The following is a 16,402-nucleotide window of genomic DNA, read 5'->3' as shown; positions in this document are numbered from 1 at the left end:
ATGGAACTCCCAATTACAGCCGGTTGTGATACAGCCTGGATTCAATCCAGGGTGTCTGTAGTAATGCCTCTAGCACTGAAATGCAGTGCCTTAGACCGCTGCGCTTCTCGCTGACAAGGTGACAAGGTAGGGGGGTATACAGAAGATAGCCCTATTTGGGAAAAGTCCATATTATGGTAAGAACAGCTCAAATATGCAAAGAGAAATGACAGTGCATCATCACTTTAAGACATGAAGGTCAATCAATACATAACATTTCAAGAACTTTGAAAGTTTCTTCAGGTGCAATCGCAAAAACCATCAAGTGCTACGATGAAACTGGCACTCATGAGGACCGCCACAGGAATGGAAGACCCAGAGTTACCTCTGCTGCAGAGGATAAGTTCATTAGAGTTACCAGCCTCAGAAATTGTAGCCCAAATAAATGCTTCACGGAGTTCAAGTAACAGACACATCTCAACATCAACTGTTCAAAGGAGATTGTGTTAATCAGGCCTTCATGGTCGAATTGCTGCAAAGAAACCATTACTAAAGGGCACCAATAAGAGGAAGAGACTTGCTTGGGCCAAGAAACACGAGAAATGGACATTAGACCGGTGGAAATGTGTCCTTTGGTCTGGAGTCCAAATTTGAGATTTTTGTTTCCAACCGCCGTGTCTTTGTGAGACGTGGTGTGGGTGAACCTATCATCCTGTCACTTCCTCCTCTCCACCTTATCTTCCTCTGTATAAGCCACTTTCTTTCACTCTAAATTTCAAGCTTCTGCTAGGAAACTCTTTTCCACCTTCTCCTCCCACCTTAGTCATCCCCCCTCCCTCCTCCTTCTCTGCAGACAACTTTGTCAACCACTTTGAAAAGAAGGTTGAAGGCATCAGCTCCTCATTCACTCAGCCTATTGAGTCCACTGGTCCCACTCCCACAGAACTACCCTACGCGTTGACCCCTTTCTCCCATCTCCCTTGATGAAATCCTGCAACTAGTGAGGTCCGGCTGCCCGACAGCCTGCCCACTCAACCCCATCCCCACCCTCCTTCTCCAGACCATCTCTGGAGTCCGTCTCCCATTCCTCACTTCCCTCATCAACTCATCCCTGACCACTGGCTGCGTCCCCTCTGACTTCAAAATGTCTAGAGTCGCTCCCCTCCTCAAGAAACCAACACGCAACCGCTCTCACATAAAAAACAACAGATACCCTGTATTTATTTTCTTTACAAAACACTTGAGCTTGCGGTCTCTGACCAACTCTCTCGKTATCTCTCTCAGAATGATCTTCTTGAACCTAACTAGTCAGGCTTCAAGACGGGTCACTCAACCGAGACTGCTTTCGTCTCTGTCACGGAGGCTCTCCACACTGCCAAAGCGTACTTTCTCTCCTCTGTTCTCATCGTCCTAGATCTATCCGCTGCCTTCGACACCATGAACCATCCAATCCTCCTCTCAGGGCTTGGCATCTCAGGCTTTGCACACTCTTGGATTGCATCCTACCTGGCAGGCCGCTCCTACCAGGTGACGTGGAGAGGATCTGTGTCTGCACCATGTACTCTCACTACTGCTGTCCCACAGGGCTCGGTTCTAGGCCCTCTCCTCTTCTCTCTATACACCTAATCACTCCGCTCCATCATATCCTGACATGGTCTCTCCTATCATTGCTATGCTGATGACACTCAACTACTCCTCTGGTACCCAGGGGGCGGCAAGCATCTCTGCGTGCCTGGCAGATATCTCAACTTGGATCTCGGCCCACCACCTCAAACTCAACCTCGACAAGACAGTGCTGCTCTTCCTCCCGGGGAAGGCCTGCCCGCTACAAGACCTCTCCATCACAGTTGACAACTCCACGGTGTCCCCCTCACAGAGTGCAAATAACCTTGGCACGACCCTGGACAAAACCCTGTCATTCTCTACAAACAGTGACTCCCTCCTGCAGATTCATGCTCTACAATATCTGTAGAGTACGACCCTACCTCACTCACAAAGCGTTGCAGCTCACGCAGAAACATATCTGTAACGCCGCAGCCCGCCTGGTGTTCAATCTTCCCAAGTTCTCCTATGTCACCCGCTCCTCCGCACACTCAACTGGCTTTCAGTCGAAGCTCGCATCCACTACAAGATGTACTTGCCTATGGAGAAGCAAGAGGAACTGCCCCGCCCTACCTTCAGGCTATGCTCAAACCCTACACCCCAACCCGAGTACCCCGTTCTGCCACCTCTGGTCTCTTGGTTCTCCCACCCCTATGGGAGGGCAGCTCCTGCTTAGCCCAGTCAAAGCTCTTCTCTGTCCTGGCACCCCAATGGTGGAACCAGCTTGCTACTGAAGCTAAGACATTAAAGTCCCTGCCTGTAACGGCTGTCGTCTTCCTCTTCCTCGGACGAGGAGAGGAGAGAAGGATCGGTGGACCAATACGCAGCGAGGTATGATGACATAATGATTTATTGAATGGACGAASACGAACACGAAAAACTAATACTTGAAATTTACAAAATAACAAACACGACGTAGACAGACCTGAACATGGAACTTACATAACTACACGCAGAACTCACGAACAGGAACAGACTACATCAAACGAAACGAACAGCCAAAACAGTCCCGTGTGGTGCACATATACAGACACGAAAGACACAGGAGACAATCACCCACAAACAAACAGTGTGAACAGCCAACCTATATATGGTTCTCAATCAGAGGAAAACGTCAAACACCTGTCTCTGATTGAGAACCATATAAGGCTGATTACAAGACCTAAACATAGAAACACAAAACATAGAAATGCCCACCCACACTCACGCCCTGACCGACTAACACATACAAAACAACAGAAAATAGGTCAGGAACCGTGAACATAACCCCCCTCAAGGTGCGTACTCCGGACGCACTACCAAAAGTCTAGGGAGGGTCTGGGTGGACATCTGACCACGGTGGTGGCTCAGGCTCTGGACGAGGTCCCCACCCCACCATAGTCAATCCCAGCTTCCGTAGCCTCCTCAAAATGACCACCCTCCAAATAACCCACCTAAATTAAGGGGCAACACCAGAATGACGGCGGATCCTGGCTGGCTGGCTCTGGCGGATCCTGGCTGGCTGGCTCTGGCTGGTCATGGCTCGCTGACGGCTCTGGACGCTCATGCTGGCCGACTCTGGCGGATCCTGGCTGGCCGGCTCGGCGGATCCTGGCTGGCCGGCTCTGGCGGGTCCTGGCTGGACGGCTCTGCGGCGGGTCCTGGCTGGACGGCTCTGGCTGGTCCTGGCTGGACGGCTCTGGCTGGTCCTGGCTGGACGGCTCTGGCTGGTCCTGGCTGGACGGCTCTGGCTGTCCGCTGGACGCTCTGGCTGGTCCTGGCTGGACGGCTCTGGCTGGTCCTGGCTGGACGGCTCTGGCAGTCCTGGCTGGACGGGCTCTGGCAGGCTCCTGGCTGGACGGCTCTGCTGGTCCTGGCTGGACGGCTCTGGCTGGTCCTGGCTGGACGGCTCTGGCAGGTCCTGTCTGGTTGGCGCCTGGCAGATCCTGTCTGGTTGGCGGCTCTGGCAGATCCTGTCTGGTTGGCGGCTCTGGCAATCCTGTCTGGTTGGCGGCTCTGGCAGTCCTGTCTGGTTGGCGGCTCTGGCAGATCCTGTCTGGTTGGCGGCTCTGGCAGATCCTGTCTGGTTGGCGGCTCTGGCAGATCCTGTCTGGTTGGCGGCTCTGGCAGATCCTGTCTGGTTGGCGCTCTGGCGATCCGTCTGGTTGGCGGCTCTGGCAGATCCTGTCTGACGAATGGCTCTAGCGGCTCCTGAGACTATCGGCTCTGATGGCCGGGACAGACGGGCGGCTCTAATGGCTCGGACAGACGGATGGCTCAGACGGCACTGGGCAGACGCGATGGCTCAGATGGCGCTGGGAGACGGATGGCTCAGATGGCGCTGGGGAGACGGATGGCTCAGATGGCGCTGGGAGACGGATGGCTCAGATGGCGCTGGGAGACGGATGGCTCAGATGGCGCTGGGGAGACGGATGGCTCTGGCCGGATAAGGCGCACTGTAGACCTGCGTTGGTGCCGGAACTGGAGGCACCGGGCTAAGGACACGCACCTTCATGCTAGTGCGGGGAGCAGGGACAGGGCACACTGGACTCTCAAAGCGTACTCTGTGCCTGGTGCGTGGTACCGGCACTGGTGGCACCGGGCTGAGTGCACGCACATCAGGACTAGTACGGGGAGAAGGAACAGTGTGTACAGGGCTCTGGAGACGCACAGGTGGCTTAGTGCGTGGTGCCGGAACTGGAGGCACTGGGCTGGAGACACGCACCACAGGAGAGTGCGTGGAGGAGGAACAGGGCTCTGGAAACGCACTGGAAGCCTGGTGCGTGGTGGAGGCACTGTTGGTACTAGGCTGGGGCGAGGTGGCGCCGGAAATACCGGACCGTGCAGGCGTACTGGCTCTCTTGAGCACTGAGCCTGCCCAACCTTACCTGGTTGAATGGTCCCTGTCGCCCTGCCAGTGCGGCGAGGTGGAATAGCCCGCACTGGGTTATGCAGGCGAACCGGGACACCATGCGTAAGGCTGGTGCCATGTAAGCCGGCCCGAGGAGCGCACTGGAGACCAGACGCGTTGAGCCGGCTTCAGGCACCTGGCTCAATGCCCAATCTAGCCCTACCAGTGCGGGGAGGTGGAATAACCCCACCGGGCTATGAACACGTACAGGAGACACCGTGCGCTCTACTGCGTAACACGGTGTCCGCCCGTACTCCCGCTCCCACGGTTAGCCTGGGAAGTGGCGCAGGTCTCCTACCTGCCCTTGGCCCACTACCTCTTAGCCCCCCCCAAGAAATTTTGGATAGTACTCACGGGCTTTCAGGCTTCCAGCCACGTCTCCTTGCTGCCTCCTCATACCACCGCTGTTGGGCTCTCGCTGCCTCCATCTCCTCACGAGCGCGGCGATATTCCCAATGTGCGCCCAGTGTCCTTTTCCCTCCAATACTTCGTCCCAAGTCCACGAGTCTGGTTGCTCTGTTGAGCTCTCCCTGCCGCTTGGTCCTAGGTTGTGGGTGATTCCGGTAACGGCTGTCGTCTTCCTCTTCCTCGGACGAGGAGAGGAGAGAAGGATCGGTGGACCAATACGCAGCGAGGTATGATGACATAATGATTTATTGAATGGACGAASACGAACACGAAAAACTAATACTTGAAATTTASAAAATAACAAACACGACGTAGACAGACCTGAACATGGAACTTACATAACTACACGCAGAACTCACGAACAGGAACAGACTACATCAAACGAAACGAACAGCCAAAACAGTCCCGTGTGGTGCACATATACAGACACGAAAGACACAGGAGACAATCACCCACAAACAAACAGTGTGAACAGCCAACCTATATATGGTTCTCAATCAGAGGAAAACGTCAAACACCTGTCTCTGATTGAGAACCATATAAGGCTGATTACAAGACCTAAACATAGAAACACAAAACATAGAAATGCCCACCCACACTCACGCCCTGACCGACTAACACATACAAAACAACAGAAAATAGGTCAGGAACGTGACACTGCCCATCTTCCGAAACATCTGAAACCCTACCTTTCCAAAGAGTATCTTAAATAATCCCACAGCACCCCTTCTCGCACCTAGTTATTTTAAGATGAATGCACTAACTGTAAGTCGCTCTGTATAAGAGCTTCTGCTAAATGAATTACAGGGTAGATAGCATAAACGTAACCACATGTAACGTATGGATTTGCAATATAATACGCATCAAAAATCCCAATGCAAAGTTACACCTTACTTWTTTATTTTCAAATMATCACATAAAACTGATCAGAATGCAGAAGTCATGCTGGAAAAAAACATTTGCGGGGTGTAACGTAATATGGAGGACCCAGCAAGCCAGCTTATTCCCTAAAATGTAAACTCCAACAGAAATAACTTCAAATGTATAACTCATTTGCACTCACTACTACTGGTTTTAGTAACATATTCAGCCAACTTACAAGTAAATACTTTATGAATTTAATGTTACAAATCAGCTTGCAAGGTTGTTAGCCTGCTAAACTAAAGTTTTGGAAATATATAACGCCATCTGCATCCTATGACTCGCACTGTCCCCTTTCCTCCCGGAACAATTTCCATGACAGCTTACACTCGCGATCAGTGGAGGCTCCTCAGAGGAGGAAGGGGAGGACCATCCTCAGGGAATTTCATTTTTTTTAATGTAAAACATTTAAATTATKATTTTTAGATAAAACTATACTAAATATAATCACGTCACTAAACAATTTATTTAAAATACACTATTTTGCAATGAAGGTTTACAGTAGCCTCAACAGCACTCTGTAGGGTAGCACCATGGTGTAGCCGGAGGACAGCTAGCTTCCGTACTCCTCTGGGTACAATGACTTCAATACAAAACCTAGGAGACCCATGGTTCTCACCCCCTTCCATAGACTTACACAGTAATTATGACAACTTCCGGAGGACGTCCTCCAACCTATCAGAGCTCTTGCAGCATGAATTGACATGTTGACCACCCAATCAAATGATCAGAGAATGAATCTAGTACTGAAAGCATAAGCTAAGCTATCTAGCTAGCACTGCAGTGCATAAAATGTGGTGAGTAGTTGACTCAAAGCGAGAGAAAGACAATAGTTGAACAGTTTTGAAGAAATGTATTTCTTCCAAAATGAAGAAGCAAGAAAGAGAGAGAGATTTTGGGGMTTTTTTCACTTTGTTTCACCTACTTAGCTAGCAAATGCAGCTAGCTAGTTTAGCCTAATCAAACACCCTGCTCAAACAGCGGGATGCTATGTCAACTATCTAGCTAGGACTATCCAACACAACACTGGAACACTTCCAATCTTGTTTCTCGTGGTCTGAGATTCTTTAGGTGCCTTTTGGCAAACTCCAAGCAGGCTGTCATGTGCCTTTTACTGAGGAGTGACTTTAGTCTGGCCACTCTACCATAAAGGTCTGATTGGGGGAGTGCTGCAGAGATGGTTGGAAGGTTCTCCCATCTCCACAGAGGAACTCTAGACCTCTGTCAGAGTGACCATTGGGTTCTTGGTCACCCCCCTGACCAAGGCCCTTCTCCCCCGATTGCTCAGTTTGGCCGGACGGCCGGCTCTAGGAAGAGTCTTGGTGGTTCCAAACTTCTTCCATTTAAGAATGATGGAGGCCACTGTGTTCTTGGGGACCTTCAGTGCTGCAGAAAGTTTTTGGTACCCCACGCAAATCTGTACTTCGACACAATCCTGTCTTGGAGCTCRACAGACAATTCCTTCGACCACATGGCTTGGTTTTTACTCTGACATGCACTGTCAACTGTGGGACCTTATATAGACAGGTGTGTGCCTTTCCAAATCATGTCCAATCAATTGAATTTACCACAGGTGGACTCTAAACAAGTTGTAGAAACATCTCAAGGATGACCACTGGAAACAGGATGCAACTGAGCTCAATTTTCGAGTCTCATAGCAAAGGGTCTGAATACTTATGTAAATAAGGTATTTCTGTTTTTTGTTATTATGGGATATTGTGTGTAGATTGCTGAATACATTCTGAATGCACTGTACCTAAATTTGTCCAATAGAAACTCTCGTTTGCAACTGTTGGACTAATGATTACACCCTATATCAGCTAGATGCAGGCAAGAGTGTGCAAGGCGATATTGAARGTCACCTCAAATTTTTCTCTCGACCTGTGTGCACCTACGTTGTAAACTTTCATTCATAGGCTAGGTTGTAGCAACCTCATGAGGGGTATAGGGAAAATATGTGTATCATGTAGTTGCCTAAACCTATCCATGTTACATTGAACTGGGTGAATGGAATATGAATGACAGTCATCCAATATGCTGTAATAGAAATAAGATCATCCTCATGAAAACATCCTTCCRCATCTTAAACGGCACTGACCGCCACTGTTCGCAACGTACTGGTAGGTCGGTAGGAAATAGAGGTTGCAGGCTTCACATTCAAGCTCGGCACATCACCTGGTTTCAGTCAGTCTCATTCTGAATCCTGCCATTCATTGGGTTTACTAAGCAATCAAAGTCCTCTGGGGTGAAATGAGCACCGCATACAGTAGAAATGTGCATGGTTCCCATACTCCAATCCGCTCGCTTCTACCAGACAAACTGTCCCGAATTCGAAGCTTGCTTCTCGTTTTTGGGCCACAAATGAGTTGTAACCCCGACCTTGTGGGTATTACTTCACTATGTGGGTATTACTACACTAGATACAAATGACGGAAAACTACTACAATGCTCGCTCGCTCGACTACCACCACCAAACGCACAGGAGAAAAAGAGTTGCCGTTTTTCACATTAAATTTATATGGTTCCTTCTTCGTGGATGTACATAGTAGCTCACCAGCGCATTGTCAAACATTATGAGCTAAACAACCAATCTGACCCTGGACCAGTGAAGGGGATCAGATACACAATGTGAGTCCAGGGTATGGCAAAGCAGAGCCTAGTTGTTCTAGGTCACAGATAAGGCAAACCCGAGAAATTTTAAGAGAGCTCGGCCAGGTTTTAGAACGGATGCCATGTTAGCACCTTTTTTCTCTAAATGTTGGTGATGTAACCAATGACATGTATTAGCCGTAGATGACAGACGGGGCACTGTTTTGAAGCCACCGTGCAGCCATTCTGGTACTCCTCCATTGTAAAAATATATATTTGATTTTGGAAGCTATATAAATAACTAGTATATTCTATTAGACACCTTAATGCATACTTTTAAATTATATTATGTGAACTGAACATACACTTTTTTTAGAGAGTACAAATGATACTGTCCCCACTATATCAAGGAAATACATAAATACATGTCATTTTGTCCTTGAAACATTTTATTGAAATACTGTAGYATTCCATTAATTCCTATGGAGGACTGCTCCTTCTGAGGAGTAGCAATATGGCGGCCTGTGGCTTCATTAGCCTTTAAATAGCATCAGCCATCGAGGATTTATACACATCATTGGATGCAACAATAAGAGATCGCCTCCAACAATTCCCTTTGAAATGACCCGCTGTAAACAAGCAAATGAGGATGTGAATTGAACAAATGTTTGTATTTAATAGCATTACGAATAATGTGTTTCCAAGTCGGTACTGTGTTGTGGTGTCAACACATTGTCTGCTTTCACTGGACATCTTCATAGGCTTTGAAAACTATCAGAAATAAACAGCACAAGGTGGAAGTGTCAATTATCGCTTAGCAACGGCTATGGAGGAAAAAGTGGCACTCTCAGAATGTTCAGTCAGAATCCGCATTGGCCCAACTCTCTATATAGTGTACATAACTCTGGGGCAAACTGGCTTATGGTAGTCATGACAACACTAATATCAATAGTCCCATCTAATAACCACACAGTCAAATGTAATCATTACAGTACCTCCATAGGTTAAAATAGTCAGATTGTCATGAGGTCTTGACCGGATATCCGTGGACATTACAGTACTGCACATGCATGACACAGCCCACACTGTAGGGCACAGGCACAGCACATAGTGATAAATAACTTCTCCTCCACAGCAAACGGCCAGAACTAGATCAGATTACCCCCTCACCACCCTTCCAAAAAAAGTCATCTCAGAAATAAAGAAATAAGAGATTTTCATAAAGCAGTACTACTGAGATAGTGAAAATATAGGGCAATTCCACCAGGTCTTAGGACCCTGGGGAAGCTAATCGCAGAGCCACATGCATTGGGCATGATGTTTAAACACTCCACTGGTTCGACATTGAGCCAATGACAATGGCATACAGAGCCGGGCTGAGAGAGAGCCTGACACACTGATACCTGAACACAGATGGAGCACGTGTGGACTGTTGTCTGAGGTACCAGATTTATTGAGATGTTCTGCCATTGCAAAGATTACACAGCTCAATTGAATATCAGAGCTAAAGCATGAAAGTGTATTTTTTCAGGTACCTTTGCAGTAACTTTGCAGTGATGTAAAAGCTTAGTGCATCTGGCTCACAATGAGTATGTATCAGTTTTTAGTGCTCAGGGGGAAAGGGCAGCTCACAGCACACCACACAGTGACCATGGGCTAGGTCAGAGGACAATCCTTCTGGCAGATTGCATAATATGGATTAAACAGAGAAATTATATTATTGGAGCTCTTTTTTCACTTAGATATTTACTGAAAACCATACACTCCATACTGTAAATACAAGCTATGAAATAATGCCATTATCATTAAATGTATCAACCTGATTACCACGTTTAAAATTAAAACTCAAACATATGCAATGGTATCACTGTAATTAATATTGCATTCAATTATTTCATAATATTGAACTGTAAAAAATATTCCGTATAACAGGCAGCCTAGGAATTAGACCTTATTTCATGTCATCGTCCTTAGCTACACCGTATCTCCTCATATTCTGCTACACCACATCAAAACACGAGTCAGTTAGTCAGGTTTTTTCCCCTCTAAAGCATTATCTCTGGTCTCTGTGTTCCTGTTCTGAGGTGCTCTCCCTCCCAGAGACAGAGGTCTCCCAGCCAGCCCATTACAATGTAACCAGGTCTTTGTCCTGTGCTCTATTCAGCTCCCTCGACCTTTGGCTCCCTGTGCCTCCCGGCCAGCTGCACAGAGGTCCCTGTGTGGAGACATGCCAGGGGAAAATGCAGGAATAATTGGAGGGGGGAAAGAGGAGGTTAGAGGAGGGGACAGGGTATAGTGGGGCACCCAGTGTCTGGAAACCCTCGTGCTCTTGGTGAGTTCAGAGCGGATTCTAAGGAATGGAGGGGTGAGGGGGGGTTAAGCATGTTTGGTTTGTGAGTGACCGAGTGAGGGAGTGAGGGAGGGGACTGGATGTCTTGGTAATGGAGGCCACAGTATAGCAGTCCTACGCTCTGGGGGGGAAAAAACACAGCATTTTTTCTCCCACGCTTTATCTGATAAGCAGGAAGCCCTGCCTTCCCTCCCTGTTCTCTGCCATAAAACACACACATACACACCAGCCTGCTAATGCCTGCTCAGACCAACAACCAATCAAAAATAATTTAAAGAAGGTGTGACTTTGGCCTCTTAAGCTGTTCACTTTGAGGCTGGTGAAACTACAGGAATTTAAGAATTGAAACCTGAAATATTGTGCTTAATATTTGGCTCATGTGCTCTGGAGGGACAACGTGAGAAAGTGGGAAAGTTAAGTGGGTTTCTTTTGTGTAGAATACCATCTCGACCATATGACAGCTTCAGCCTTAGTCAGACTCTTCATATCGATATTGTTTTGCAGAGTGAACACAGAGGATCCAAGCTTCCCCTGCTGACTGCATACGCTGGCATACTGCCTCTGCAGCGGTAGAGAAACATCAGCAGCAGTGAAATCTTGCAGAGGTTATACAATCAGCAGCACCACAGTGTTTTCTCCTGCATACACTTCTTTGGACAATGACGAGAATCGATAAGTGTGGCCCAGTGGCGAGGAATGACAAGCCTGGGGAGATTAGATTAGTGGACTAGCCCCATGCTGCCCCCCTCCTCCTCTCAGCTGTTTTATGTAACTCCGGGTCAGGAAAGAGAGAGATACAGTGTGAATGTTTCTCTCTCTGATGCTTTTGATTTTCATAAATAATCCTCCTACAACAACAAACCCTTTGTTTAATTTGGCATGTCAAGAGGGTCACAATTGTTGTAATTTTGCACATATTAATGCATTTCACTACATTTCAAAGATGGGCACATTTCTGAAGTTTGGATCTACTGAAGCCTTCAATATCTCTGGGACTCAAATAGACTCACACTTRCTACAGCCAACAACAACAATTGAAACAGTAGTGGTTACACATCTCTGCATTCAATATGAACAGTAGGTGTCCGACCACAGACGGGAAGATCGGGAAGATCTAGCAAAGCTGACCCATGCAGAAGCATTCCCACTCATTAGTGTCACCTTCCATTAACAAATGAAGATGAGAAAGCGGGAAGATGGCTCTCGCTGCTCCTGCCTTCTCATCTCTATCTCTCCACTAGAACACCCCTTCTCCTTTCTACTAGTTATCTTCCTCTCTTATCCCTTCTCCCGCTCTCTGCTTTACACATTCCTCCTCTCTCATCCCTTCTCCCGCTCTCTGCTTTACTCATTCCTTCTCTCTCATGCCTTCACTCGCTCTCTGCTTTACTCATTCCTCCTCTCTCATGCCTTCACTCGCTCTCTGCTTTACTCATTCCTCCTCTCTCATCTCTTCTCCCGCTCTCTGCTTTACTCATTCCTCCTCTCTCATGCCTTCACTCGCTCTCTGCTTTACTCATTCCTCCTCTCTCATCCCTTCTCCTCTCTCTGCTTACTTAATTCCTCCTCTCTTATTCCCCTTCTTCCTGCCTTTCTGCTTTACTTCATTCCTTCTCTCTCATCCCTTCATACCCGACTCTCTGCTTTTACTCTCTCACTTCTCTCGCTCTCTCTTTACTTTTCCTCTCCCTTCTCCGCTCGTCTGCTTTACTAAAAACCTTAAACCATCCTTCACTTCTTCCTCTCGTCCCCCCTCTTATCTTCTCTTTCCCTGGCTTAGTCAATAAGCTAGTTCCCTGCCTGCAAGCGTGCAGCCAGATTGCAAATGTTTCTATAAATAGAGGAGATAGTGCTGACAGTGGCACTCTTTCAGGTGAGATATCTCTCGGTAATGCGCGCACACACACCACACACACACACACACACACACACACACACACACACACACACACAGGATCTAAACAACAGCAAGAAAAATTGCACGTAGGGAGTCTTACTGTGTGCTTCATTACAGAGACTTTCCTGAGCCAGCACAATGCCACACAACACAAGACAGTAAAACACGGACCACACAACGCTACACATCACTAAACATAAAGCCCCTTTTCCCCCAAGTCACTGACCCCACAGCACAGCATGAGCACTTTTAATAAAATGCCTATTCAACTGTCACTCTCAAGGTCCACATGCAACAAACCCAGAGGGTGGTGGTAGCCTACTGGAGGGATGGGGGGATAGAAAGTGGAGCGCAAGGGAGGTCAGAAGAAGGGGGGAGAAGATGAGCATATGACTGCGCAACAGTGATCAGCAGCGGCAGGCTCACCTTCCAGCTCGTGATGGATGACGTCGGAGAGGTTGGGCTCGTCGCCCCACCAGAAGATCCACAGCTCCTTGGCGTCAGGCTTGACTTTGCGGCGCCACACACACAGCAGGTTGGCCTGCACACAGCGTATGAAGCTGCGCAGTACCGGGTCATCCTGTGCCGGCGCTGAGATCACCGGTCCGTACTCGCCACCGCCGCGGAAGCTGTAGCACCGCCATTTGATGCCCGTGAGCTCCGCCTGGAGAAGAAAAAGATAAAGAGTGTGTTATTATTATTTCTGTATACTGTCATTATTTTGTGTTATCATAATTAGTATCAATAAAGTTAATTGAATTGAATTGCAATACATAGAGAGAGAGACAGAGAGCTTTGAATTATTGTATCTGAATACTGTAATTATTTTTGTATTATCGTAAAAACGAATTAGTATCAATAAAGTTGGTTGAATTGTAATTGAGTGGTGGATTACTGTAATGAAGGAGATGAGTGGCCTCAATATGACATAACCAGGATATAATACACAAGGATTGGTCCCGCTATAATTGAACATGTTCACCTCAATGACTATGCTCTCTAAACAGTATTGGAAACGTTTGATTATTAGAATTGAATGACATTGACATGATACATTTTTTATAAGACCCTAATTTGATTAAATGCTTGTAATCTGAGACAACTGAGGTCTTGTCTGATGCCCTGTTTGTAGCTCTTCACATCAAATGAAGTGGTATACAATGTGAAGTGAATAATGGGCTGCTACATAATGTTAAATATAACCCTAGAGCTCTATGGCCTTCCTGCTAACAAGGGTTCTGATTACTGCCTTGTAAAAAAAAAATGAATAAATCCACAGCTACTACTGTTATTCTATTCACATTTTTCATATTTTCACCAGAGCTGTTGTAAAAATGTATATACTGTATAGTATGACACTGAATAAGCAGGTGTGAGAGAGAGAGAAAATGAGAGAGTGATTAAGAGAGAGCAACAAAGAAAGAAAGAAAGAGAAGAGCGAGAGAAGAACGGGGGAGAAATTGTGTCAGGGTGAATCACCGCAGCATAGTCAGTATCTGACATCTTCTCAATTTCATTTGATGGAATAAAACGCATTTATGTTGTCTATCAGAGGGCTGGGGGAGCGAGGCAGCAGACAGCCTTGTCAAATAGGACGTTTGTTCAATCTATCGATGAGCAGTAAAAAGGCACCCCCACTGCACCAGGGAGAGGGTTCTTTAAACAGATGTGAAGACACACCAATGACACCGAGGATAGATTTTCTCAGAAAGGAAAAACAGTCTGGCTTGGGTGGAATATTGTTGTCATGTGTACAGTCTGTCTTTTCCCTTCTGTGGTTTGGGTTTTATTTAAATACAATAAACAATGGGGCCATTGATCCACATTAGGGAAGTTATGGCTGAAAACCATCAAGTCCCCACAAGAGACATTGATTTTGCTTTTGAACGCAACTCAATAACAGAGTCGTCATATTATGCTCCAGTGTGGGTGTCTATGAAGAACAAGGCTGAAAATGAACATCTCACAAAGGCTGTGTTCAATACCCACAGAAGCAGATTTGGCAGGATAAGGGAGATCGCTCGGTGAGCCACACTGCCAGGGCTAGGCTCCTCTCCTGTGTTCAGCAAGCTGTGAGGGCCTAGCTTGGCACGCCGTCTTGGCTGGCACCACGCCACCCCTCCCCAACTTGGAGAAAATAATACTATCTGTCCCATTGGAGTTTGATGGAAGAACTGGCCAAATGGACAGACACACGCAGCAAAATGGGGCACCTGGCTGGAAAAATGTATCTCAATGTGCTTATGTGGTCGGAGAGATAGCGAGGGGGGTACTGTGTGTACTGTGTGTGTACTGTGTGTTTGTGTGAGTGTTTGTTTGTGTGTGTGAGTGAGTGTGTACGTGCATGCGTACATGCAAGTGTGATTTTCTGTCTGTACAGAATAGCATACGAGTGTGTCACAGACAGCCCCTGTGAAAAAATGTAGCTCATAATTACAAACCCACTCGTCCATAATGACAGAGTGTGTGTAATCTGAGATATAAACATTGACACGTCGATAATCTGGCCTAAAAATAGTCCCGCTGGAGGTCAAGGATGTCCTTCTCCCAAAGCAGAGGTGAAGAAATCCGACATCCGCCCGAGGACGAGTCACTCTCTGTGAATGTCAAAACCTTAGAGAGAGTCTGACAGGGGTCACTTCTAAACCTGAAACAGGATCACTGGGAGGCCATGTAGTGTCTTACTATGGCTGAGACTGCACTAGACTCCCCCTACGCATCACATATCAATAACCCCCATGATGACCCCATTGAATCATGAAGGAAACTCCTGCTATAAGCTAATCTAATGGCACAGTACCACACACACACACACACACACACACACCCACCACACAACACCACACACACACATAGACACACACACACACACACACACACACACACACACACACACACACACATGCACACAGTCCAGAGCTGTGATGCAGACTAAGGGCGCTCAATTTTAGGGGTTCCATTTTCTGGTTGACAGTCAGCGAGAATCATTTTGTCCAATGATAACAGGCGTGATGTGATAATGAGGTGTGTGTGTGCAGGCCCTGGGCAGGTTGCTGTGCAGCCTGGGAACCAAGGAGCAGAAGTGAGAGGTCTAGTGACACTTTATCCCTCATACATCGAGGGAGCATAAATCACTCACAACATGCGCAAACAACCAGAGTTTCCTCCAAATCAATTTTTTCCACAAGTAATAAAAACAGAACTGTTTCATGCACCTTGTTTACTGACCCTCTGCTCTCTCATCTCTTAATGAACACAGTCACGGACAGATCCTTCCTCTAACCTCCATTACCTCTCTTTTCTCTTCTCTCGTCTCTCTCGCTTTTTCCTCTCTCTTTGTGACAGTGCTGTCTATGGTATGCCTATGTGATTGACAACAGCAACAAGTGAGAAGTGCAATCTCTCCCTAGTCTGTGGAGAAGAAGAGAGAATCTAACTGTGAGCTTTCAGTGCATATCTGTGATAGTATACAGACAGCTGAATGACACAGTACAGTATCTGTGTTTCAGCTATCAACCAATAGAAGATCCTTCCCCAGAGGTCATACAGAAAACACTAAGCATCTGGTTGTAATCAAACACATATGGGAGTCAAAGCTTCTCCTCTGGTGAACCTTTGGCACACACATAGTTGGAATTGCAAGTAGTGTCCAGAGTCAGGCACATACAGTACAGGCACACGTATATAATGTAGTAATGTAGATGTTACATCTACTGGTTTGGGTTCACTGTATTATGCCTCAGCAAACCAGCACATCTCAGTATGT

General features: G+C 47.1%; 1 protein-coding gene across 1 annotated transcript in view; it reads right to left on the bottom strand.

The window, feature by feature from the left end:
* LOC111964525 (mediator of RNA polymerase II transcription subunit 13-like) overlaps window positions 1-16,402 on the bottom strand; it is a 131,051-nt gene that overhangs the window by 102,920 nt on the left and 11,729 nt on the right. Inside the window, 1 exon segment of the mRNA XM_070443478.1 lies at window positions 13,063-13,300. Coding sequence (XP_070299579.1) covers window positions 13,063-13,300 — 238 coding nt within the window.

The sequence above is a fragment of the Salvelinus sp. IW2-2015 genome, linkage group LG5 (assembly GCF_002910315.2).
Source record: "Salvelinus sp. IW2-2015 linkage group LG5, ASM291031v2, whole genome shotgun sequence".
Lineage (NCBI taxonomy): Eukaryota > Metazoa > Chordata > Actinopteri > Salmoniformes > Salmonidae > Salvelinus > Salvelinus sp. IW2-2015.
The sequence above is the reverse complement of the archived record's forward strand: the minus strand, read 5'-3'. Positions and strand labels throughout refer to the sequence as shown.